Genomic DNA, 26720 nt, shown 5'->3' with positions numbered 1-26720 from the left:
GGTGGGTGGTTGGCTGAGCGTTTTATACCAAACAGGAAATGGACACTTCAACCAACAAATGTAGAGGGCTCTGTGACATTGTAGCTTTCACTTGAGTTTCAGTCAGTCACTTCGTCAGAATGAAATGTATTAGAATGAAATTTGGATCAACTTCAATAATATCATGTGAGTAGGCTACTTTATTTGTCTTATCTCAGAGCATGCAGAACAATTGTGCTTTTCACTTACACTCTGCTTTGAACTCATGTTCATTTAAAGCTATTTTAACAAGACAATACATCCCTATTGTATTGCCAAACAAGGTGATAAAAGTGCTGGAGGGATGGTTTAGTTTTTAGCAAATGGAAGCCCAGGCTGAAAATAGACAAACTACTAATGACTGAGGTATAGATGTAACATAGCACATAACAGGTCTACCGGTATCATAGAAGGTACATCGCCTCTGCTGTAGAGAGACCAAACTTTCTGCCAGCCTGATACTGTAGGTCCCAGGTTTTAATTTAAGCTGCTGTTGTGGATTTTGATTGTACAAGAGTTATAGGCCAAAACGTGAATTGGGCTGAGGCCACCATGAGGCTGATTTGAAAGATTTGGGGTGGCGTTTCTTCCTTGGCCTACTGTGAGTGTGCATGCAAAGATTCACAGCAATCGGGCCCGCGTTCATGATTTGTGGCATTGTGTGCAAAAAGGGCCACTGATAGAAGAATCCTCTGCCCCCCACCGCCTCCCCTCCTTTCTCTGTAAATATACCTTATGATGCTACTGAGTTTTATTCCAATATGTTTTGTATTGTAGAGAGAACAAAGCAACCAGGTGCTCACCGGAGACGTAGAAGTCAACAGAGTTAGAATAGTAAAAGGTGCTCCTGGATCAGACGGGATAAAACATCAGATAAGAGGGAACAGATTTATTTAATTCACCAACATGTTTCCACCAAAAGTGGTCCACAGACAGCGTCCAAAGCAATCGGACGCTGCATTCATGATTTGTGACATTTTGTGCAAAATGGGCCACTCGTAGATCAGAACGGAATATGAAAAATATGATAAACGTCTTGATCATATGACTATAGAAATAATGTGTACCAATTTGCGTGAGATTCGGCTGTCCAGCCTGGGGGAGACAATGAGGTTGATCTGTACGGCGAATAATTAATGAGGCATGACCAAATTAATATTTTGATGTGAAATATTCGCTACGCATTTTCCCATCGTTTGTCAAGTTCCCTTTGAGTAGGGAGTGGGACCTTTAGGATACATATTTGAAGGCTATATTCTAGTGTCATTTCAGATTTAAATCAAGGGTGGACAAATAATGAAGGGTAAACAAGGTTAGGGGACATATTTGAAGGAAAGATTCATTTCATTCATTTTCTCATGTGCAGCAGTGATTGTGTTTACTATTAATTTAAGTGAAACTTTGTTTTTGTTTTCAACCTTGGCCCTTCTTTGGGTCATTTGGGCCATAAATGAAGGTTGGAATTTGTCCATTTGTTTGCTTCCATACAGTACATTCTACTTTCCAGAGGGGCATTCTGTATTCTTTTACAGTATTTGTAGTATATATTTATTTACTGTATTTGTCTGAAAACATAATTTTGCCATGAATAGAAGTTGAATTGAGTTGTGCTGCTGCTGGTCGGTTCTGGGCAGAGGCGTTTGTTGTTTAGCGGAACAGCATCTTTAGCATTTACCACTATTTCTAGACTCAAGTCAAAATATTCTTCTCAGTTTGAAGCTAGCGTATACGTTTATAATAGTTGAGGAACTCGTGGGCAGAGGTTATGTTTTCAACTGTGTGTGTGTGTGTCAGTCTGTCTGTGTATGAGTATACGCAGCTAATCTTGAAAATGACTTATATGCACACAGCCAGTAGATCAAGGAACTCCACCCAAGATATTTTCACATCGGCCTCATGTTTTTACATTTTGACCTATAACTCTTGAACCGTAGCCGTAGGTCGTACAAACAACCCTAGATTCCTTGGATCATGACGCCCCATGTAGGCCACCCCCATTTACTAGATTTTCTGTAATTTAGCATTTTCTCTTTTTGCTACTATTCTTCCGGAATTTGTCCAAAACTCACTAATCATTGTCTCCGCCAGGCCGAAAGGCATGGCGAGCCGGGCCGGATCTAGGCATAGGCAAGGGGGGGCAATGCCCCCCCAAATGCCCTGACTGCCCCCCGCCCCCCCCCCCAAAAAAAAATTTAGAATATTTTTTATATATATTTTTTGGGGGGGCATGTGAAAGTTACATTTATGGTGTGTGTGATATGAAATGTGAGCTTACCATAATCAAAGTAATCATATTCCATCATGCATCATTGCACAATTCAAATTGCCTGTCAGACAGTCAGACAATGCTGCTCCGCAGGTCTAGAATGGAATAAACGGGCGCAGCCAACGTCAACAACTGCTATCGACCAGACGTGAGATCTCAGCGTACCCTAGGCTGAAACCAACGTCAGGATATATTGATAAATGCCGAAAGTTGCGGTGATCTCACCGTACGCCCATGATTTGGTCTGCACCGCGTTGATAAATGAGGCCCACTATCTCTATAGTCATGTGATCAACATGGATCTGTCCGATTTTCCATATTCCATCCTCATTGGCTAAGGTTGGTGATAGGGTTAAAATATGAACCCTATAAATAGGGCTGAATGTGTCCATAATTTTTTTTACAAAAACTTTATAATGGGAAAAACTCACGTGATGTGCCCCCCTTACTCACACAGACATATAGGACCCACTTTTTCCTCTTGAGCAGGCGAGAAGAGAGGCTTCTGTCACTCATTTTAACCAGGAAGATTATTTAATCTGTAAATGAATTAAACACAGAATTACTGTGTGCAGAAAGTGTACATGAAATGTATTTGAAAACTAGAAAAAGTGCTCCTCGGAGCACAGGTCTCCGCCAGGTCAGGTACGTTATTGTGGCCTCCTGGTGGCGCTAGGCCAATGTGAAAGGTTTGTAATTTCTTCTTAGGCTTTTCACGGCAATCAGACACTGCATTCATGATTTGAGGCTTTTGTTCCAAAAATGTGTTTTGCTAAGATTAGACCTGCTGGTGGCGCTATAACAGGCCAATGTGAAAAGGGTACCATTTCTTCCTCGGCCTAGCGTGTGAAATTTCACGGAAATCGCAAGCTGCGTTCATGATTTGAGGCATTTTGTTCAAAACGGAGCAATCCTGCAAACTTTGGAAGCCAACCTTAGCCAATGAGGATGGAATATGGAAAATCGGACAGATCCTTGTTGATCACATGACTATAGAGATAATGTGTACCGATTTGCATGACGTTTGGATAAAATCTGTAGGAGTAAATGGGTTTTGCACAAATCGGCCTCCTGGTGGCGCTATAAAAGGCTCATGTGAAAAAATTTGGGCAGAAGTTCGGAATTGGCATCCAGGGAGTGTGTATGCACAGTTTCGCTGCGATCGGGCCAACGGTGCCGGAGATTAGCTGGTCACAGACGGACACACGGACGGACAAACGGACGGAGGGTAAAACGTTCTCTCTCGCCATGCCTTTCGGCCTGGCGGAGACAATAAGCAGTTTGAAACAGTTAAGAACTCTTGATATAAAATTTAAGTTTAGCCCTGTATGTCACAATTAGCAGGTATTGTGACCTTATGGACCTTATGACCTTTTAGGAATTGGATTTAATGGAGAGGCTCACATTCTCGTTCTAAAATGAAACAACATAAGACAAAACATATTAAACATTTAAATCAAATCATATTTAAATCAAATATTCACCAACTCCCCTCTTTTGACACCCATATATCTATAATATAGTGTGTGTCAGAGAATTAATTTGCTGATGAGAAAAAAAAAAAGAAAAAGAAAAAAGGAATAAACATCTTTGTTCTGAAGCGTATATTAGAATTAGATAAAATACACCAAAATAAATCGAAATTAAAACTTTCAAAAAATAGCAGATCTACAAGCTCAAAATTATCTTAAGTTAAAATGATAAAATATTTTCAAAACTTTTAAAAGAATTCAAAATGACTTTATAATAAACTTAATACTATAGTATTTTTTTCCCAATATTGATATTAGAATATATTGAATCTTATTAGGGTTAATTTAAAGGACAACTTAGTTTTTTTTACAACAAGGGTTATTTTATTAGTTTGTAATGATAATAATTAAAAGATGAGTGTTAAAACAAAATCATGTATTGCTTTCTATCATTATAGTGATTTTAGTGATTTTTAACTGGGGGGCGGGGGCATTTGATCCATTGGTAAATAAATAGTCAAGCCTCCGATTTCTGTGAAACTTTGTACGCACATCCCTACTAGGCCAAGGAAGAAATGCAACCCTACACTTTTTTAAATTCAGCCTCATGGTGGCGCTGTATTAGGCAGATTCACGTTTAGGCCTATTTATTGGCCTATTTATAAGCCAAAACGTGAATCTGCCTGTTACAGCGCCACCATGAGGCTGATTTGAAAAATGTTGGGTGGCATTTCTTCCTTGGCCAAGTGAGAATGTGTGTACAAAGTTTTACAGAAATCGGAGGCTGCGTTCATGACTATTTACCAGTGGATCAAATGCCCCCGCCCCCAGTTAAAAATCACTAAATCATTAAAAAACGATAAAAAGCAATACATGATTTTGTTTTAACACTCATCTTTTAATTATTATCATTACAAACTAATAAAATAACCCTTCTTGTAAAAAAAAAAAGTTGTCCTTTTGTTTTAAATGGAATTCACTGGAGACTCAGTAGCTACCGGTAGGATGGCGTTGCTATAGAGCATCGCAGTTCCCGCCCCTTCCGGGTTCCACTGCAAAATACTCAATGCATTTTTCCCATTGACATTTCCAAAAATATTTATATCTATTAATTTAAGCCTAGAATCAAGCCATCCAGGGTCCTGGTGAATCATGACCATAAAACGTTTGATTCTGTGAAAAAACTTTTTTGAAAACCGCAAAACAAAGGGTATTTATTAAATATAGTATATCATATAATTAAATATAAAATAAACAAAATCACAGAAAAAAAAGTTTTATGGTCATGATTCACCAGGAATGTATTTTTTTTGAGTTTCAGAGGAGCCCAGGAGGCGTAAGATGTTGAAATGCACACCTTACCTCTGTTGTGATCCCCCCTGAAATCCACTGACCTCTGATCCCATACGGTCTTGGGTCACAAAAAATCTTTACATCAGTAATTTGGATCTGAATGGATCTCGGCTGCCTTCTTCCGGGGTACCAGTGATGCTGTGAGGCATAGAGCAGACATGGAGAAGGTTTTATAACAAATACTATAGGGTGGACATTTAACATGAAGTAAAAAATGATGGGTTGATAAAAAAAATAAAAAAAGGGTGGGATTCCGTTATGCCAAGAATAATTTTCCCGTCGTCATAAATAGAATCCCCTCAGCTACCAAAACAAAATAAAAAACTAAACTAACCACTAACGAGAAAAAAAACATTAAACAGATTTAACTTAAGACCAGCCCATCAGAAACTGAACTAATGAATCCCAAATAATCAAATGGAATTAATACGCTGGTGTGCTCTGGGTGTCGTGGAGATACAGGTGCCACAGCAGAGAAGGGGAGGGCATCCAGAGCACTCCCAGCGTCATAGGTCATAGGTTGGTGTCCAGCCAATACCAGGGCCCCAAAACCAGCAGGGAGGATAGACACTAAACACAAACAAAGCAAAATTAGTGAACAAAATCAACAGTGGTATGGGGTGTGCGAGCACATACTGTAACATCAAGGACTAATTCCTTTTAACACATTGGGTGCCAGAGGTTTATTAAAATATGATACGTTGAGTGCCAGCATTTCTTCCATCCACTTGCGTTATACATTTCGTGCTGTGAGAAGCCCCGACGCGGAAATGCATGTAAACAAAGCGTGCGTGCGAGACGGCGGAGGGTCCCGACTAACGCCTGGAACAATAATATTTCCAACGCGACCCTCCATTGCAGCGTGATCGCCGATCGAAAACGGCTCGTTTCCACCACATTAAAAAGAAATGGAGATATTAAGCTTTTAATCAAGGAGATAACATTGAAAACGCCGACCGGAAGGATTTTTGACATGGAGCCACATCCAGCCTCTTCTTCTCAGAAACTGCTTGGGTGATGTCAAAGTTTCGTTTTAGCGCCCCACGTGGCCCACATGTATAAAAATAGAATTGGGTCAAAAACGGTCCGGACCGTTTTCGGCACTTCTCGTTTGGACCCTCAAAAACGGTCCGGACCGTTTTTGGCATTCAATGTGTTAAGTGTTTTTAAAAGTTACAATAGAATATAAAGTTACAATAGAATATTTGAGTACATTTTCTGTTATCAATTGAAAGTGGGACCCATATAAATGGGAACAAGACAACCAATGTGAGAGATTAATACTAAATGGGTTAACAATCTGAATCGCCTTTGGTAAATATAAATGTAACAGGTATCAGATTATTTCAAGATGGGTATTCATCAATACTATAATGACACATATGAACCTCTAATTTGAATTTCATGAAGTGAGTGGGCTAGGGTAGATGATTCCTGTCGCTGGTGGCGAAGGCCCAGCGGTGTAACCCGGGTGTGTTATATTACCTTGATTTGGTTGGCTTGGCCCGTGATCGTGGTGTTGTGAATTGGGTGACCTGTTTTTCTGGAGTGGTCACAGCCTGTGTGACAATAACTTTCAGGTCTGGCTCGGCCATGTATGAAGTAACTGTAGCTATGAGATTCCCCATGATGTGAAGTTGAACTGATAATAATGAAAATACGCTGTATTATACTATATGGAAACAGGGATGGAATTGAAGGTTTTAAATGACTAGTTTCTGAAAAATACGCAAATCAGCAGGCTGTGGTTTATCCTAGGAGATAAGGAATAGATATTATACCAACTGTTCAGTGCTGATGTTATGGAATGTTGTTTAGGGGCTTATTGGATGAGATACTGTAGCTGGTTTAGTGATACAGAGGTTGCCTGGAGCAAAGGAACACAGGGGAAGTTAAAGGTGGCTGGTTTCTAGAAAAACGGGAATGAAATCAAAATATTAAATTTTAAAAATGAAAAATAATTGAATGGTGTATCTAGACTATATTATGATACTATAATAAATAGTCAAGCCTCCGATTTCTGTGAAACTTTGTACGCACATCCCTACTAGGCCAAGGAAGAAATGCAACCCTACACTTTTTTAAATTCAGCCTCATGGTGGCGCTGTATTAGGCAGATTCACGTTTAGGCCTATTTATTGGCCTATTTATAAGCCAAAACGTGAATCTGCCTGCACTAACGAGAAAAAAAACATTAAACAGATTTAACTTAAGACCAGCCCATCAGAAACTGAACTAATGAATCCCAAATAATCAAATGGAATTAATACGCTGGTGTGCTCTGGGTGTCGTGGAGATACAGGTGCCACAGCAGAGAAGGGGAGGGCATCCAGAGCACTCCCAGCGTCATAGGTCATAGGTTGGTGTCCAGCCAATACCAGGGCCCCAAAACCAGCAGGGAGGATAGACACTAAACACAAACAAAGCAAAATTAGTGAACAAAATCAACAGTGGTATGGGGTGTGCGAGCACATACTGTAACATCAAGGACTAATTCCTTTTAACACATTGGGTGCCAGAGGTTTATTAAAATATGATACGTTGAGTGCCAGCATTTCTTCCATCCACTTGCGTTATACATTTCGTGCTGTGAGAAGCCCCGACGCGGAAATGCATGTAAACAAAGCGTGCGTGCGAGACGGCGGAGGGTCCCGACTAACGCCTGGAACAATAATATTTCCAACGCGACCCTCCATTGCAGCGTGATCGCCGATCGAAAACGGCTCGTTTCCACCACATTAAAAAGAAATGGAGATATTAAGCTTTTAATCAAGGAGATAACATTGAAAACGCCGACCGGAAGGATTTTTGACATGGAGCCACATCCAGCCTCTTCTTCTCAGAAACTGCTTGGGTGATGTCAAAGTTTCGTTTTAGCGCCCCACGTGGCCCACATGTATAAAAATAGAATTGGGTCAAAAACGGTCCGGACCGTTTTCGGCACTTCTCGTTTGGACCCTCAAAAACGGTCCGGACCGTTTTTGGCATTCAATGTGTTAAGTGTTTTTAAAAGTTACAATAGAATATAAAGTTACAATAGAATATTTGAGTACATTTTCTGTTATCAATTGAAAGTGGGACCCATATAAATGGGAACAAGACAACCAATGTGAGAGATTAATACTAAATGGGTTAACAATCTGAATCGCCTTTGGTAAATATAAATGTAACAGGTATCAGATTATTTCAAGATGGGTATTCATCAATACTATAATGACACATATGAACCTCTAATTTGAATTTCATGAAGTGAGTGGGCTAGGGTAGATGATTCCTGTCGCTGGTGGCGAAGGCCCAGCGGTGTAACCCGGGTGTGTTATATTACCTTGATTTGGTTGGCTTGGCCCGTGATCGTGGTGTTGTGAATTGGGTGACCTGTTTTTCTGGAGTGGTCACAGCCTGTGTGACAATAACTTTCAGGTCTGGCTCGGCCATGTATGAAGTAACTGTAGCTATGAGATTCCCCATGATGTGAAGTTGAACTGATAATAATGAAAATACGCTGTATTATACTATATGGAAACAGGGATGGAATTGAAAGTTTTAAATGACTAGTTTCTGAAAAATACGCAAATCAGCAGGCTGTGGTTTATCCTAGGAGATAAGGAATAGATATTATACCAACTGTTCAGTGCTGATGTTATGGAATGTTGTTTAGGGGCTTATTGGATGAGATACTGTAGCTGGTTTAGTGATACAGAGGTTGCCTGGAGCAAAGGAACACAGGGGAAGTTAAAGGTGGCTGGTTTCTAGAAAAACGGGAATGAAATCAAAATATTAAATTTTAAAAATGAAAAATAATTGAATGGTGTATCTAGACTATATTATGATACTATAATAATTCCCCTCTTCTTGGCACACACTGAATGTATCTGTGTGTGTCAAGGTTTAAATGATCTAAAACAAATAAAGTAACAGCAACTCTACAAAGGGAGAAATAATACAAATGTCCGATAAGAACGGGAAATGAGCCTCGTGATAAGGTTAATGCAATGTAAACTATCCCTCCTTTTTGATTTGACACAATGCAACAGAGTGTCAATCAATCACCCAAAGTAGTAAAGTGAAGTGCAGCAGGGAGAATAATCTCGGCGGGGGGAAAGAAAATAGGCCACAGTAGCTGCAGTTTACTCCAAGGTCAATTTGATAAAACCAGGGTGATGGGTCTAGTTGGATGGAGAGAGAGAGTTTATTTGCACAGAACAGTTGTAATGGCACGAATATAACTATTAATCCAAGACAAACAAACAGAAAATGTACTCATAGAGTAAATAACAGTAATCAATCAAAACATAAGCTGTCAACGCAGGACCCTATACAGGAGTGTCGCTTTGGAACTTTATGCTGTAATAAAATTAAGATAGCCTTGGGAAAAAGCAATTTCGCAAAACATATACAGAGCGGAGCATACTCTCTGTGTGCAGCACACCAAAAGCAATCAGCAAGCACATAAAACAACAGAAACAAAGACAAACATATAACAAAGATTTGTACTGTCAACTTCTCGTGTGAGTAATACAGAACTGTGACATACCCAAATTGCCGGAGTCCGGGGCAGCTGATAAGGAAGTCTCACCGCGCGAAAAATACGCAAAGCAGAGCCCTCTCAGTGTCGACCGGAACAAGGAAGATGCAGGGGTAAAGAAAAAGGAAAGGATAAAAACTGTTTCTAAATTCACGCTGAGTCGTCACCCAAAAGGAATTAAAAATAAAATAAAATTGAAAGCTGATTCTAAACACACCGGCCGAGACAAAATTATAATAATTATAATTTCAGGTGGGTGTTTAACCGTAATCGAAGGACCATTGATAGGGTTAAAATATGAACCCTATAAATAGGGCTGAGCCCAAGAAAGAAGATGGTTTCGTTCAAGACCCCAAGATTTGACCAGTCGACATAAAGAAATGAGAGTCAGACAAGAACGGATGAAAGTCCAAGGATGAAACAATTCTGTATTGCTCAGAGCGTGCTCACGAGGACAGTACAAGTTATAGACAAGAATAACAATCACACTAATGTAACAATAACAAACAATGGTATTTATACACAGTTGGACTTCAATGACATCAGACATACTGTAGGTGCATGATGCATCCTCATGATTGGCTTTAAGACCCTCAGACGTAGGATGGAGTCGTAGGATGGACAGGCGTCTGGCTGTCATAATAATAAGTTGTTGTTCATCTTATGGTGTCCTTGTGTACAATTCTCGGTTCCATAAACAAGTTATTCCTTCGATATCATAGGGACATGTGCTCGGTTTTATCTGTGACAGGATGACAGCTGACAAAGGGAATTAGTGACGATGTCAGGTCATGCAGATATATCGTCATCGTACAGATATACAGGTCATTAGGACATTAAACACACCATTTGACATAAAAGCACAAAGCGTTGACTGATTTGGAAACATATGGAGCCGGCAGCAGATAACAACTATGGAGCCAGCTACATGGCCTTGGAAGAGAAAATAAAGTAGACTTACAAAAGGCACGTTTAACAAACTGAAGTATAGGCCCAAAAAGACACCACTATAGTGATTTAGCTGGTTAGATTGATATTTCTAGATCATATCAATCTGGTCCACAAAACATATCCATCAGTTGGCTTCCAAAATGTGCAGGATTGGTCCGTTTTGAACAAAATGCCTCAAATCATGAACGCAGCTTGCGCTTTCCGTGCAATTTCACACGCACAATCCCACTAGGCCGAGAAAGAAATGCCACCCTTTTCCCATTGGCCTGTTATAGCACCACCAGCAGGTATAATTTAGCTAAACACATTTTTGGAACAAAATGCCTCAAATCATGAATGCAAGGTCCGATTGCTGTGAAAGGCCCAAGAAGAAATGGCACCTTTTTCACATTGGCCTATTATAGCGCCACCAGGAGGCCACAATAACCTACCTAACCTGGCGGAGACCTGTGCTCCGAGGAGCACTTTTTCTAGTTTACCATTGTTTCTGGTCTTGTGTGAAACGGGTACCTATATCCATTGTTTCTTTTCTCTATACACACTCTCTTTTCTCTCTCTCACACACGCGCACACGCACACGCACACACACACGCACACACACGCACACTTCCTTGATCAGTTGGGGTTAGCCAGTGGCAGTAGCTAGGGGCGAGTTATTGCATGCATGCTTAGGCTCACGAAAGACTGCACTAGAAGCACCATCCTGTGGTCACAACCAATAGTGCGCGTGCGCACACACACACACACACACACACACACACACACACACACACACACACACAGACACAGACACAGACACACACACACACACACACACACACACACACACACACACACACACACACACACACACACACACACATTTTAAAGTTCGCAGGTAAACTCTAGTACTGTAATACTTATGCTGCACAGTATTTTTCTAATTCCTCTTTCTGTGTGTTGTTGTTTTGTTGTCCTGTGTGTCCCAGTACTGCATGTGAATTATTAAGCACTGGACTGAATATTACTGCTGGTGTTTTGTGGAGTAACTGGCTCCTTAGTTTGGTTTTCAATATTTCATATATGAGGCTAATCATTTTTGGGCTTATATGAAAAACATATTCCAATATGTTTAGCTGTGGAGATTAGCTGATTAGCTAATATATTTTGGCTGTGCCAGTTTTAAGCTCTGTTGTAAAAAAAAAAAAAAAGAAGGAAAAAACATTCTAAACTAAATTGATTTAAAAAGGCTTAAAATAAGCCTATAGATAAATAAGATCTATTCTATACTATATTTTGCCATCTCATGGCTCTCTGTCTCTGTCTTTCTCTCTCTCTCTCTCACACACACAGTGCTTTATCTCCTCGTCTGCTGTGGACCTGCTCAAACAGATGGTGAGACAATTTCAATACACTACATCATAGGTAGTATGGGACAAGCCATTTCATGTGTTTGTTCCAATTATCCTGTGAATACACAATTAACATTAATTCAGGGATTTTCAAACAACACTGCAACCTACCTCAACAAATAGCCTAAATTAATTGTTCTCTTCCCATAATGCATTGTTTCCTGTGCTTTCTGTGGTTGCATGTTTCAATCCTATAAGCTGCCCCAGTCCCAGTCACTAGAGTTTTTCACACATCTGACTGGCATCACTGTCAGTCAGATATATTGCTGTTCTTTCATCTAATGTTAATGTTATTTACAGTGACAGATAGTAGCTCACATCTGATCAGAACACAGTGGCCCTCATTTATCAACACGGTGTAGACCAAATAATGGGCGTACGGTGAGATCACCGCAACTTTCGGCATTTATCAATATATCCTGACTTTGACTTTAGCGTACGGCCCGCAGCCCGCTCAGATCTCACATCAGGTCTGAGGTAGCCTCGGAAACCCAGGCTTTTTTTTTTGTTACAAAAGAAAAAAAGCCTGGGGGAGCGATGCAGGAAGGATGGTCTTGGACCTTGTTATCTCCTAACCAATCAGAGTGCAGAGGGGCGTCGCTCTAAATTTGGTGACGTCAGCGTGCTCCGTGCACAGGCCGAGGGGGGAGGGGAGGGGAGGCGGGGACATAGATTGGTGAAGCAATAGGAAGCCACGCACAAATCCGGGCGTCTGTGTTTGGGTCCGCCCTTCAAGACCATGGATTGAGCTCGTAGCCTCAGGCTAGGTCTGAGGCAGTTGTAGACTTTGGCTACACCCGTTTGTTCCATCGTAGACATGCAGAGCAGCATTGTTTGACCGTCTGACAGACATCTGGACACATGTATCCACTCCAAAATGTATATCTAACACAATAATAAATAATCCCTGTGAAAAGATAACATTTTATAAACTCATTTAAACAAACTGCTTTAACAGTCATTCAGATAAGATTGCAGATCTGGCTGCACTGGCTATTTGAAAATAGCAGATCTACAAGCTCACACCGCCTCACATCGCGATACGTTGTGAGCTTGCAGATCTGCTATTTTCAAAATATACGAGCGCTTGTGCGAGAGCATTTTCGGGAGTCGGGACTGGCGCGGAACAGCACCGCTGTAATCTTTTGATGGACAGTGAGGTCTCCAAATTTACAGTAGCGTGTCATAATCTGTCATTAATGTTTGACAAAGATTGTACTATTACGGAATATACATGAAAGTGTAGGTAAGTGCGTGTGCGTGTGTGACTTGACAGGCAGTGAGGCGGGCGGGGGAAACTCTTTTCCATGCTTTTTTTTGGCCGTATTCCGGTTCTTCATGTCGTAAAACCGGGGCGTTTCGAGAATATTTAAGGGCGTGTTATTTAAATGACGCTCGGTTTCAGCCGTCAGATTTATCAGAGCTCCGACCAAACGCTAGGATGGCTGTATAGGATCCTTTGATAAATCTCACTTCACCTACGGGCAAATTTAAGGAAAAATAATAAGCTGTTTTTTACACTCCATTGATAAAGGAGGGCCATATGTCTACAGGTAGATTGTACCTATCTCTCCCCCTCATGACTCATCCCTGCCCCACTCTCTTCTTCCAGTGTCTCTGAGAGTCAGTCCAGAGAGAGCTCAGTTCTTTGTACGTGAGTCCATCTCACTGAGCTGTGAGGAAGAAAGGAATTCTATGCCAGGCTGGTCTGTGAAAAGACAGACCACTGAGAAAGGGAATGGAACCTGCGCCAATGGATGGGGAAACATCAATGGTATGTATGTATGTATGTATGTATGTATTAGTGATGCGCGGGTCGGGTTTTTTCATGACCCGCCCCGCCACGGAACCCAACCCGCCTCAACCCGCCCCGCGAACCCATATATAAATCTATGGCTCAACCCGCCCCGCGACCCGCGATTTTACCTATAATTCTGTAAAATCATGGTCAGAAAATAATCCCCAAGTGTATTCAAACTGTTTTATTGTTATTATTCTTATTCTTATTAGGAATAAAGACAAAACAAGAGCATGTGATTTTTATTTTATTTTTTGCGTGTGAGAGCGGCTGACCCGCTCACCCGCAGCCCGCATAATTGCCTCTGAAATTCTGACTCGACCCACCCACGCCGCGGGTTGACCCGCGGGTCCCGCGGGTCCCGCGGGTTACGGGTCAACCCGCGCATCACTAGTATGTATGGTGTGTGTGTGTGTGTGTGTGTGTGTGTGTGTGTGTGTGTGTGTGTGTGTGTGTGTGTGTGTGTGTGTGTGTGTGTGTGTGTGTGAGTGAGATAGCTTTAACTGAAATCTTTCTTTTCATTGTGATTCTGTGTAGGAGGGACCTGTATCGTGGCGCTGTATCGTTGGGATGGTGGAGTTTACTGGTGTGAGTCCAAGTCAGGAGAAAGCAGCAAGTCCATCAACATTATGATCCCTGGTACAATCATTTATTCCATATTGTAATGGTATCTTTTTCTTTGCTAACCACTGTTGGGTAACATATGCTTTTAAAAGTAACTTGTTAGATTACAAAGATTAAAAAGTAAATACTTAAGTTACAGTATCAAGTACTGAGAAAAGTAGCTTGTCAGGCTACTTTAGGCTACAGAAACTATGTCAAATGCAAAGAAGTGATGAAAATGACTAGAAAAGTAACTAAATCCACAATATAGTTTGTCAGCACAAAATGATGGTTTTGTTTATTCATGCAGACCTATTATTATATTGCGATATGGGCGTTGTGATCAAGGGCAGCAATAACTGCTGTTGTTCGCAGCAGTCATCCCAGACTGCTTGTTTGGTATGCATCTTTGATTCCAACTCTTAGCGCAACTGGCGAGACTAGACTACTCGATTCAGCATTCATATGGGGGAACAAAAACAATGCGGCTCTGGCATCTGGAAACCATTTCTAGATAGCCGTGGCCTAGACCAAGTCAGTACGGAATGAAAACCAGGCTTTCCTCTGTGTGGAAAGCCGGGTAACACAAGGTCAAACAGGGCAAAATAAATCTATAGCCAAAGAAATCCATATGTGACGCTATTCTGTAGTGCAAAATACAGGTTTTATGAAAATGCTTAATGTTATTGTGCCCTTTTACTCTATACCTTAATGAGCCCAATAAAAAAAGGTTTGTAATGGTTTATAACTACTACAATTAACCTGGAACTGTTTTATATGCTGCTATGAAGACGGGTCAGGTATAATAGCTCCATCATTCACAGTCCACACCTCCATGTTTGCAGGCAGATGCAGCATTATTTTACAGACTGTATCAAATATGAGTGACTGACTATCGTAAACGATATCGAAGCGATGTGATATGATGGCACTTCTCTGGCTTTTTGTACATTTATTAAGTAATCTTTTGTTTACCACTCGTGTATTGAGTGGATATATATTATAGAATAGTAATGGAAACTAAACAGAAAAAACACAATTAAATAGAACAATTAATGGAATGTACAATATAATCAATAATATAGCTATAGGTAGCCCGTGATGCATTGCACAGGTGAAGTATAGGTCCAAGGTATGTGGAGGCCAGTCTATGACGTCAGTGCTATGACATCAGTAATATGACAATAGCACTGTGCATGTCTGTCTATAACCCAGCGGCACCTGGGTTATTGTGAGGGTAGACTGGAGGAGCCAGCCCTATCTGAGGTCTTGAAGGGCAGATCCAAAGCCTTGCGCCCGCTTCCTATTGCTTCACCAATCTATGTCCCCCCCCCGGGCTGTGCACGGAACAACTGCACTCTGATTGGTTAGGAGATAACAAGGTTCACTCCCACTCCTAAACCACCGTTCCTGCAAGGTTCCCCCAGGCTTTCTTTCATTTGAAACAAAAAAATAAGGCATGGGTTTCCGAGGCTATTGTGAGGGTGAATAAGCACGCAGTGTATGACGTCAGTCATATATGACTGCACTGTGATGTCAGTACAGTGACATCAGTCATGTCCATATGGGCATATTTGTCTGTGTCAACTCTACATGTTCATGCAGTAACTCAACTGGCCGTTTGTTCTAAATGTTCATAACTCAACCTGCTGTTGTTTCTAGATGGAAAGGTGATCCTGGAGAGCCCTGTACGTCCTGTGACGGAGAGAAGTGATGTCACCCTCCGCTGCCTGTCCAAAAACAAGACAACTGGTAAACTATCCTCTGGCCTCCCATCGGATTTCTATAAAGATGGATCCCTCATCAGGACAGAGTCTACAGGAGGGATGACCATCCAGGATGTTTACACGTCTGATGAAGGATTCTACAAGTGTGTAATCTCTGGCCTTGGAGAGTCACCAGAGAGCAGGATGGATATGAGAGGTGAGATAGTCAAGCAATAATACTGAATACATAAATTAAGACTATGGGCTCTATCTTGCAACCTGGCATAAATTGGCACCAAAAGGCAATTGTCATTGTTCCAACAGATGCATTTGCCATGTTCATATAGTGTCCACATTAAATATTTCACCTGCATCCATGGTTGGTCTTAAAAGGTGGTGTAGTTTGGCACATTGCTATCCTAGGTGGGGTGATAAAAATCAGAAAGCAATTGCTCCTTAGACCTGTTTTGACCTGCATTACTCAAGTGCATGTTACTCAACGTGCACACACTGCTTGCAATCGAAATCCATCCAAATTCAACAACACACATTCAACATAGTAGATAATATTGCTGAGAGACACTGCATTGAGGTTTAAAAAATAATGATCTGGGCTAGATTATTATCCATAGTGCATTTATTTCAGTAAGTAGCTGATTGAATATATTCAAATACCTCTTTTCATGTAAGAATGTTGTGAATCCATAGCCTCCTGGAGACTTTATCTGTCTCTGGTCAATGGACAGCAGCAGAAGTCAAATATCTGCATTGTCTCTGTCATACTTTAATAGGTGGATTAAATAAAGAACATAACTGATATGTCAATGTCTGTCTCTCTCTCTCCACACAGAGCTACATCTCGCTGATGGTGAGACAACTTCAATCTACTGCATTATGGGTAGTATGAAAGAAGCCATCTGAAACCATCTGGTTAATACACAATAAACCTTAATTGTCTCCACCAGGCCGAAGGCATGGCCGAGACTATGTTTTGCACCCTGTCCGTCCGTCCATGTGTCCGTCTGTGAACAGCTAATCTCCGGCACCGTTGGCTTGATTGCAGCGAAACTCCTTGGATGCCAAAGCACAATCTCTGCCCCAAACCTTGCACATGGGCCTGTTATAGCGCCACCAGGAGGCTGATTCTTGCAAAACACATTTTTTGACAGTACTCATACAGATTTTGTCCAAACATCACGCAAATCGGTCCACAGTCATTAAACCAAACAGATCCGTCAGATTTTTCATATTCCATCCTGATTGGCTAAGATTGTCTTCCAAAGTTTGGAAAAGTGGTCCTTTTTGAACAAAATGCCTCAAATCATGAACACAGCTTGCGATTTCTGTGAAATGTTGCACGCATATTCCCACTAGGTCGAGGAAAAAAAGTTTTTTTCAAAAAAAAAATGGATCTGCTCATTTTAACCCAGTAATTGTGTGATTCCACACAATGGAACTCAGGCATAGAATTAGTGATTTTCTCAGTGGGTGATGGAATGCATTTTTACAGTGTGGCTCTGCAGAAGGGCTAGCCGTGTACAAGTGTGTCTGTATGTGTGTCTTTCTCTGTTTTTGTCTCAAGTCCTGTAAACCACTGAACAGATCAGTGCCACATTTCTTGTACACACTGTCAGTAGGCCAATTTAGTATTTCCATGCATTTTTTCAAGTAGGTTTTATATAGTATATATTTGAACATCTTAAATGATGGTGCTCGGATTAGACTGAGATTGATTGAGTGATTGAGTGAATACTTTATTAGCAGACAGTTTGCAAAAGGTACAGCGGTACAATTATACAAGAATGCCAAAAGAATAACACAAAAAGCCCTGAGGGCTTGTTTCCATTGTGGTCTTATGTATTCAATTCATCAATATATATAAAGACATGGCTGACGTCACATGCAGGCTGCTCTCATGATCCACATGAAGCCTCACTGTTCCCATGTGGATCATGAGAGCCACAAGATCCAACTTGTTTTACCCTACAGTACGTGTGTCGAGGAGAGTAGTTATGTGTTTTGTGTACAACAAAACAAAAGATGATCTGTAACAGACTTCCACAGATGGAGACATTACAGTCAATCAGATGTATTGCTGTTGTTTCATCTAATGTTAATGTTATCAGTTCACATCTGATCATAACACATATTTCTACAGTTATGGTGTATCTCTCCCTCTCATCCCTTTCTGATTCTGTCTTTCTTTCTTTCTCTCCCTCCCCCCTTCAATTCTTCCAGTGTCTCTGAGAGTCAGTCCAGAAAGATCTCAGTTCTTTCTAGGTGAGTCCATCTTACTGAGCTGTGAGGAAGAAGGAAACTCTGTGCCGGGCTGGTCTGTGAAAAGAACGAGTGAGAGAGATAGTGGAACCTGCAACAATAAATGGGGAACCATCAAAGGTACGGAGAGAGAGAGAGAGAGAGAGAGAGAGAGAGAGAGAGAGAGAGAGAGAGAGAGAGAGAGAGAGAGAGCTTTTACTAAAACCCCTCTTTCTTTCTATTTTGATTCTGTTTAGGAGTGTCCTGTACCATAACCCTATATCGTCTGGATGGTGGAGTTTATTGGTGTCAGTCCGAGTCAAGAGAGCTCAGCTGGTCCATCAAAATGTTGATCTCTGGTACAATCAATATAATTACAACTAACTATATATATATATATATATATATATACATATATATACACACACACGTGAAAATCCCAGTAGATCAGCAGTTTATGAAATACTCAGACCAACCCGTTTGGCACCAACAACCATGCCATCTTTAAATCATCTATCTTCCCCTTTCTGATACCTGGTTTGAACTGCAGCAGATCTTCTTGACCAAATGAATGACCCACTGAAAGAAATGTTCTCCAAAGCAAAGATTAATTTCATGGCAGTGTGTCTGTGGATTTAAAGAACAGTCCTGACTTTTGACTCTCTCTCCCTAAAGGTCAGGAAGTTACTTTTTGATTGAAATTAACCAGCGGAAGTTAACCATTGATTTCTGAAGATTACAGCCAGATGGTGCATTACAAACATTATTGTTTTAAACTTAAACAGTATATGTAAAATATGTATCTCAAAACATTTGTGGTGAGAAATAGGCAATGAAGTATAAACGTGCTTCGGCACTGCCTTTCACTCTTTGCCTTGCGAGTGCCGACACAAGGCAGTGTAATTGCATTGCATAGCCCGAAGGGACGGGATGGTTGGCTGAAACTGTGAATGGCTGAGACACAACCAGCCTCTGTTTTACTGGGAAATACCACAAAATACTACATTAGCATTAGCATTAGGTAGCAAAAAAAAACATTGCAGCTGGACTTTAAGTATAAGTGAACCATTTTGATTGGTTGATGACAACTGCAGGTGTCATCTACAGCAGTGTCTATCAACCTTTTTTGTGCCAAGGCACACCTGGCATAGCCAAAAAATCCCAGGGCACACCTAGATATACGGTATATATAATTATATATATATATATACGGTATATCTATATAAACACACTAGGGGTGTGCCGATTTTCACATTTCACGAAACGATACGATACGATATTGGGCACACAACTTCGATACGATACGCACTTTTTTATCATGAAAATATATGGGGGAGAAAAAAAGCAAATGCAAACAAATATTTCTGTTTTTGCATTATTCAGACATGCAAACTTGTAGCTTTTCAGCTTCCACTAGCCGTTTTGAATCCAAATAGGGCAATAGTGTGACACCTGACCCGAAAAGAAACAGCATGTTGTCACCCTTTTCATCTCGGGGCTGTTTGCATGCCTGATTATTGTTATTGTTTAAAAAAACCTCCTTCAAACGGCGCGGCACACCTCAGCAGTAGCCCCGGCCCAAAATTGGGACGTTTGCCAGGGTTGATATACACTGATCTACAGTAGGTTGTGGAGACAGCGAGACACCAACCATCACATGCTCATAACTCAACCTGCTGTTGGTTCTAGGTGGAGATGTGATCCTGGAGAGTCCTGTACTTCCTGTGATGGAAGGAAGTGATGTCACACTCCACTGCCTGTCCAAAGACAAGACAACTGGTAATCCAACCTCTGGCCTCCCAGCTGATTTCAATAAAGATGGATCCCTCATCAGGACTGGGTCTACAGGACAGATGACCATCCACAATGTTTCCAAGTCTGATGAAGGATTCTACAAGTGTATAATCTCTGGCCTTGGAGAGTCACCAGAGAGCAGGATGGTTGTGAGAGGTGACACATTTATTTAATAATAATGAATTAATAAATTACAGCGCAATTGTCATTGCTACATTACGACCAGTGCAGTTGTCAGTTTTATGCATGGCGTTGTCTAAATACCAAATGATCGTGCACCTATTTAGCGCTCATGGGCGTGTTGGTCATAAAATGAGGTGTGGCATGGAGCAAACAGGATGCTATATTATGTACAGAGATTGTGCTTTGTGTTTGGACAGCTCGTCTATATGTGCGATGCGGCCGATTCCCCCCCAATGGGAGAAAGAAAGAGATAATGTTTATTCTACCATGTAACTCTAAAAAGCTGTGACTGGTCATTGTACACCAAAAGTGGTGTCTTCAAACCACCTACCGCTTGTCACAATCCAATTGTGATGCTTTGCACCCAGGTAGTTTCATTGACTTAAATGTTAATGTCACCCCCCCACCCAACCAGCCATTTCTTGTGTGCCAGCCCACAGCTGTTTTATGATTGGTTCACACTGATAACTACCCCCACCCTGGAGCTCTTAGGAATCATTGCTGTTGTTCAGTTAACGGGGGTCTCTCCAGCTCTCTATTGAACAATTTTATCCATTCGGTACAGAGCCCCTGAAGGGACATTACTAGGTAGATTGTTTTAAGGGTAGGTACATTTTTTTGAAGGGTCACTTTAGTTTTAAAAGCTGGCGGATTATGTTTTGTGGTATGAGAAAAAGAAATATGTTGGCAGAAAAAAAGACTAGGCTATAAAAAAAAATATGGGATGACTTTTTTAAAAGGGGAAGGATTGTTTTGGGGGGGGATGACTTTTTTTTATATTTGCTTTATTATAAAAAATCCTTCCCTTTTAAAAAAAATGTCATCCCCTAAAAAAAAATATTTTATAGCCTCTTTTTTTCTGCCAACATATAATTATTTTATCCCATACCACAAAACATAAACCACCAGCTTTTGTAAAAAATAAAGTGACCCTTCCAAAAAAAATACACACACACACACACACACACACACACACACACACACACACACACACACACACACACACACACACACACACACACACACACACACACACACACACACACACACACACACACACACACACACACACAGTCCAATCAACATTGTCCATCCCTAGAAAACCCAATCTGTGATCAGTATTATGAATCCCAAAATAAACTAATCTTGGATCTTGGACAAAATGTACATTGCCAACACGGTGGCTACAAAGCCCAGTCTTTAAGGACTTTTCCAACAGGGATGAAGACCAGAGGGTTTGGTGGGGTGAGAGGACAGGACAGAGGAAGTGATATTCTGGTGCCGAAGCTGATAGTCCGCTGAATATGTTCAGCGACGTTAGAGAATCAGCTTTATAGGAGACTGGGTGTGGCCCCCAGCCAATCCACTCCCTGTGTCACAGGTGTCAGTCCATTTATAATCAAGGCCTCAGTCTCCACCTCTCACCAACTCTCCACCTTAGAACAAAGGAAAATACAGAATACTACAATGCAGAATATAATACAAAATACGGCTGGCTGTAACAACATTATTTACATTTAAAAGAGATTCACACCTCTTGAAATATTTGTTTAAAAGGAATATGTCTCATGCTTCAGATTCTCCGGCCTCCAAAGACAACAACCACTCCTCTATCTCTCTCCCTCCCAATCTATCTCCCCCTCCCTCTATCTCTCTCCCTCCATCTCTGACTCTCCCTACCCCTTCCTCTCTCCCTCCGTATTTCTACCCTCTGATGGGGGCTGGAGTCTCCATCTTTCTGCTGATTCTGGGCCTGTGTTTTTGGAAGAAATACAGAGGTACGTTGATGATGTTCAGACATTAGAGAAGCTGTAAGATTCTACAGGATGAGATGTAACTGTTCCTTTTGCTGTTTGGGATGAACACACTCTTTAGTACGAAAGAACACTCCGCTTTAATGATAATGATATTGATCATGAATGTATTTGTATCTGTCAACCAAACAAACAAAAAACAAAAACAAAAAAACATGGCACTCACATTAAACACACATTTGCACTCAAAGGACCGCAATGGAAATAAGCTCTCAAGCCGTTTTGTGTTTTATCCTTTTGACAGATGCACAAATACATATGGTCATGTTTATGCATTTATATCAATAAAAACATCAATCAATCACTCAAACCATATTGATCACACTGATCATATTGATCACACTGATCACACTGAATATATTGATCACACTGACTGATCACATTAATATATTGATCATATTGATCACACTGAATATATTGACCACACTGATCATATTGATCACACTGACCACACTGAATATATTGATCACACTGACTGATCACATGAATATATTGATCATATTGATCACACTGAATATTGATCACACTAATATTGATCATATTGATCACACTGATAATATTGATCATATTGATCACACTGGTCATCTATCATGACAAATTTGGGCAAAAGGTTTCAGCCCGTTCAGAGCCCCACTGACTTCCAGTATGAACATTTTATATTTCAAAAAGTTTTAAACGTGAAAACAAACAAACTTCTGGTACTTCTGCGGACTAATGGCAGTGTGCACAACACACAACAACAGCGAGATTAGCTCCGGACACATAGCCAGACACACAGACCCTCTTCTATAAGGCTCTGCCTCCTCCAGAGCCATACCTTAAAATACTTAACATCGAACCCTGGACTGTTTCTCTGCTGCAGACTGTAGGACAGACAGTGAGCCAGATAAAAGTAAAGTGAAATACAGTATGTTGCTTTGAGTGTGACACATGGAGCTTAACACAGGAGAGGTAGAGTAACAACACCATACTGCAACTGAGTACTATTTACATTTGATGGATTACATCTACATTATAATCACTGAGCAGATCTTCATGAAACATACTGTACTGAGTAATATTACATTAACTGATTACTACTGTACATTATAATCAGTGAACAGCTCTACATAAAAACACACTGAGTACTTAGTCATTTGAGGATTACATCTGGATTACAAAAACTGGCCAACTCGTCATAAACCATACTGGTGAGTACTATGTAAAAACAATTTAAAGTTTTAAAGATTTATGGTCCAACTTATCTTTTTAATTTACAGATCCATGTTGTGTCAGGTAAGTACAGTATTGATCTGTGTCTATTCATTAACATGACAGCAGTAGATTCCATCTTGTTTCTACTTATTTTCTTCTAAATACGTATTTATTATAATTACAGACCTGTTCAGTCTCAGGGGACCAAACAGAGCTCAGCTGATTACCAGAACACCAATCAAAGTGGGGCTCCTGATGATGTGTACCTCCCACTGCAGCACGGTCAGTCTTTGAACCAATCATGTTGATTAAGGACACTTCTGGCAAGGCTAACTGGTTCAAATTAAAAATAAATCTTGCATCATTAAACAATGAATGTCCTTTATCGAAGTACCTTAGAACTGTCAGTTTGTTTTGCGTTTGTTTAGCAGAAGAATTAAGTAAAGTAAAACATGTTTGATATAATTGACACATTGATGCTTATGTTTACCTTTAGGCAACACCAGCGTCTATGGAGTAATCCAGCACCCTGATGACTATGAAAATGGTACAGCATGTACAATCCAATGATATTTATCTAATTTCATATGGTTTTATTGTGAAATATGAACGTTAGGAGTGTCATTTCTTTCAGGTTCAAATATGACTTGATTTGTTAGGCCTGTATGTTTTTATTTGGTTTATGGTATTTAACTTACCCTAATCTTTTTTTGTATAGATCCATTTTATGTCACGTAAGTACAGTATTGATCTCTTGTGTATTCACCATCATAACAGCAGTAGATTCCATGTTGTTTTATATTTAATTTCTCACAAATATATATTTTTTTATTACAGACCCGTTGAGTCTCAGGGAAACAATCAGGGCTCAGCTACAGAACAGAACACCAATCAAAGTGGGGCTCCTGATGATGTGTACCTCCCACTGCAGCACGGTCAGTCTTTGAACCAATCATGTTGGACACTTTTGGCAAGGCCAACTGGTTCAAATTAAAAATAAATCATCATTAAACAATGAATGTCCTTTATCGAAGTACCTTAGTCTGTCAGTTCGTTTTGCATTTGTTTAGCAGAAGAATTAAGTAAAGTAAAACATATTTGATATAATTGACACATTGATGCTTACCTTTAGGCAACACCAGCGTCTATGGAATAATCCAGCACCCTGATGATTATGAACATGGTAATGTACTTTTTAAAGATCCAATGCAATGATATTTATCTAATTTCATATGCGTTTATTGTGAAATATTAATATTAGGAGTGTCATTTCTTTCAGGTTCAAATATGACTTGATTTGTTAGGCCTGTATGTTTTTATTTGGTTCAACGGTTTATGGTATAACTTACCCCACTCTTTTTTTTATAGATCCATTTTATGTCACGTAAGTACAGTATTGATCTCTGTGTATTCATCATCATAACAGCAGTAGATTCCAACTGGTTTTCTATTTAATTTCTCCCAAATACAGCATATATTTTTAATTACAGGCCCGTTGAATTTCAGGGAACCAATCAGGGCTCAGCTGCAGATCAGAGGACCAATCAAAGTGCAGCTCCTGATGATGTGTACCTCCCACTGCAGCACGGTCAGTCTTTGAACCAATCATGTTGATTAAGGACACATCTGACATGGCCAACTGGTTCTATTTTGAACTAAAATAAAAATAAATCATTCATCATGAAACTATGTTTTTATAACGTTTGTTTAACTTTAGGCAACACAAGCTTCTATGGTGTAATCAAGCACTCTGATGATTATGCAAATGGTACAGTATACTTTTTATTCATCCAATCCAATAACTGTAATCTCAGTTCATTTGGTTATAATGTGGAATATATGTCAGGAGTGTCATTTTTTCAGGCTCAGATGCATCACAAATGTTTTAGCACTCCCTGCTAAGTACAATAACTTGGTGGTTTGAGAGGGTCTGGCTCTGTTAATTTTGTTTTCTGTCTGACAGTGCAATCACATGGTTTCTTATGCAGAAACTGCCTATAAAATGTGACCTGTTTTTTCATATATTGTTATTTTTTAATTTACACTATTGATCTCTGTCGATTCATGTAAGTGACAGCAGTAGATTACATGTTGTTTTCTACTTCATTTCTGCTAAATTTTAATTACAGACCTGTTGAGTCTCAGCGAACCAAGAAACCAAGAATGACAAAGTTCTGACAAACTGAATGAGAGGTGAATGCACTTTTTCCACATTCCACAGTTAAGGAAAAGCAGTAGACAAAATGTCAGACTACTGCAAGTTCAATGACACTGTATCCCGTTTTAAATGTTTACTGTAACTTTGTTTCAGCTCCGGAGACGTGTAGGACAGCCCAACAAACATGACACGTGGACAAGTGCAAATGGCTCTTCACCACTTCAATTAATGCTGTGTAACATTATATAATTATGTAACCATACAAATGGATCTTATAACCAATAAATGCAGGGTAAAATCTAGGGCTGCACGATACTGGAAAAAAACTCACATTGCGATATTTTGTCTCTCTGTTGTATATATTGTGATATACAAAATACTTTTTTACTTTAAGGGCCCGGTCACGCCGAACTTTAATTCTACCTATGCGGGCTTTTCAATAGGAAACGGAGCCCTAAGGGCACGGTCCCACCGCACTTTTATTTTACCTCTGGGATGGAATCTGCCAGTGCTTTGTCAATGCAAATGCGTGGATTCTTGGAAAAAATGTGCAAGACCATGAATCCACGCATTTGCATTGACAAAGCATTGGCACACATTGGTCACACGAACTTTGATTCTTCTATGTGGTGGATTCTGCCAATGCTTTTCAATGGGATCGGAGCGGTTTGTTGCCATTTGCGGATCTCTGCTCCGTTCCCATTCAACTGTTTATGCTAATAGGTTTTTCAAGGTGTTATTTTTTGAATAAATGTTATTTAGCTTCAGTTTGTTAATACAATGTAATACGTCTTGTATGAATGAATAGGGTGCATCAGTTCTCTGCTTGTATTTGCAGTTCAATTAAAACATTTTTGTTTTCAGGCTGATGTGTAAACTCTCTTATACCATACCATCCAAGGACAGTCATGCAATGTTCCTTCTAATTTTCCAATGGTCTGAGCAAACACTCAAACCCCTGGGCCCACATTTCTTAAAATCCTACTGTGAAACCTTTTCAATTACTGTAAACCAAAGTAAATTTTTAAATAATCTTTCAATGGTATATTTTGGATGCAAACATGCTGATCCACGCTTTTTGTCTTACCACGGCTTGACTACTGCGATGCACTTTTTTATGGCCATCCAATGAAAAGCACTGACAGATTGCAACTTGATCAGTATGTGGCAGCCAGAGTTTTAACAAAAACTAAGATGAGAGAACATATCACTCGAGTTTTAGCATCTTTACACTGGCT

The 26720-nt window shown here is 40.2% G+C and overlaps 1 protein-coding gene and 1 long non-coding RNA gene across 3 annotated transcripts; one reads left to right on the top strand and one right to left on the bottom strand.

The window, feature by feature from the left end:
- The first annotated feature begins 35 nt into the window (after positions 1-35).
- LOC308101186 (inactive tyrosine-protein kinase 7-like) lies at positions 36-25995 on the top strand. 2 transcript variants are annotated; one of them, XR_013934501.1, is made up of 21 exons: positions 36-165; positions 11918-11959; positions 13589-13750; positions 14312-14413; positions 16040-16300; positions 16934-16951; positions 18322-18480; positions 18597-18698; positions 20029-20289; positions 21894-22094; positions 23390-23405; positions 23509-23606; positions 23821-23871; positions 24043-24058; positions 24162-24259; positions 24457-24507; positions 24693-24708; positions 24831-24912; positions 25042-25092; positions 25454-25517; positions 25636-25995. XR_013934501.1 is itself a non-coding variant. In XM_080450571.1 (21 exons), the coding sequence occupies exons 1-20, from the start codon at positions 120-122 to the stop codon at positions 25489-25491; spliced, it is 1887 nt and encodes a 628-aa protein (XP_080306697.1). In that variant the 5' UTR covers positions 36-119; the 3' UTR covers positions 25492-25517; positions 25636-25995. The 2 variants fall into 2 exon arrangements, 1 of the variants encoding a protein (XP_080306697.1); XM_080450571.1 differs by having other exon boundaries at positions 24815-24912.
- On the bottom strand, positions 5056-6961 carry LOC308101195. The gene is made up of 2 exons (XR_013934503.1): positions 6246-6961; positions 5056-5744 (listed from the first exon to the last, which is right to left on the bottom strand). It is a non-coding gene; the product is annotated as an uncharacterized lncRNA (long non-coding RNA).
- Positions 25996-26720: the final 725 nt, after the last annotated feature.

The sequence above is a fragment of the Gymnoscopelus braueri genome (assembly GCF_963280865.1).
Source record: "Gymnoscopelus braueri genome assembly, chromosome: 15".
NCBI classification, from domain to species: Eukaryota; Metazoa; Chordata; class Actinopteri; order Myctophiformes; family Myctophidae; genus Gymnoscopelus; species Gymnoscopelus braueri.
Note: the sequence above shows the minus strand (reverse complement) of the source record. Positions and strands in the feature narration are given on the sequence as shown.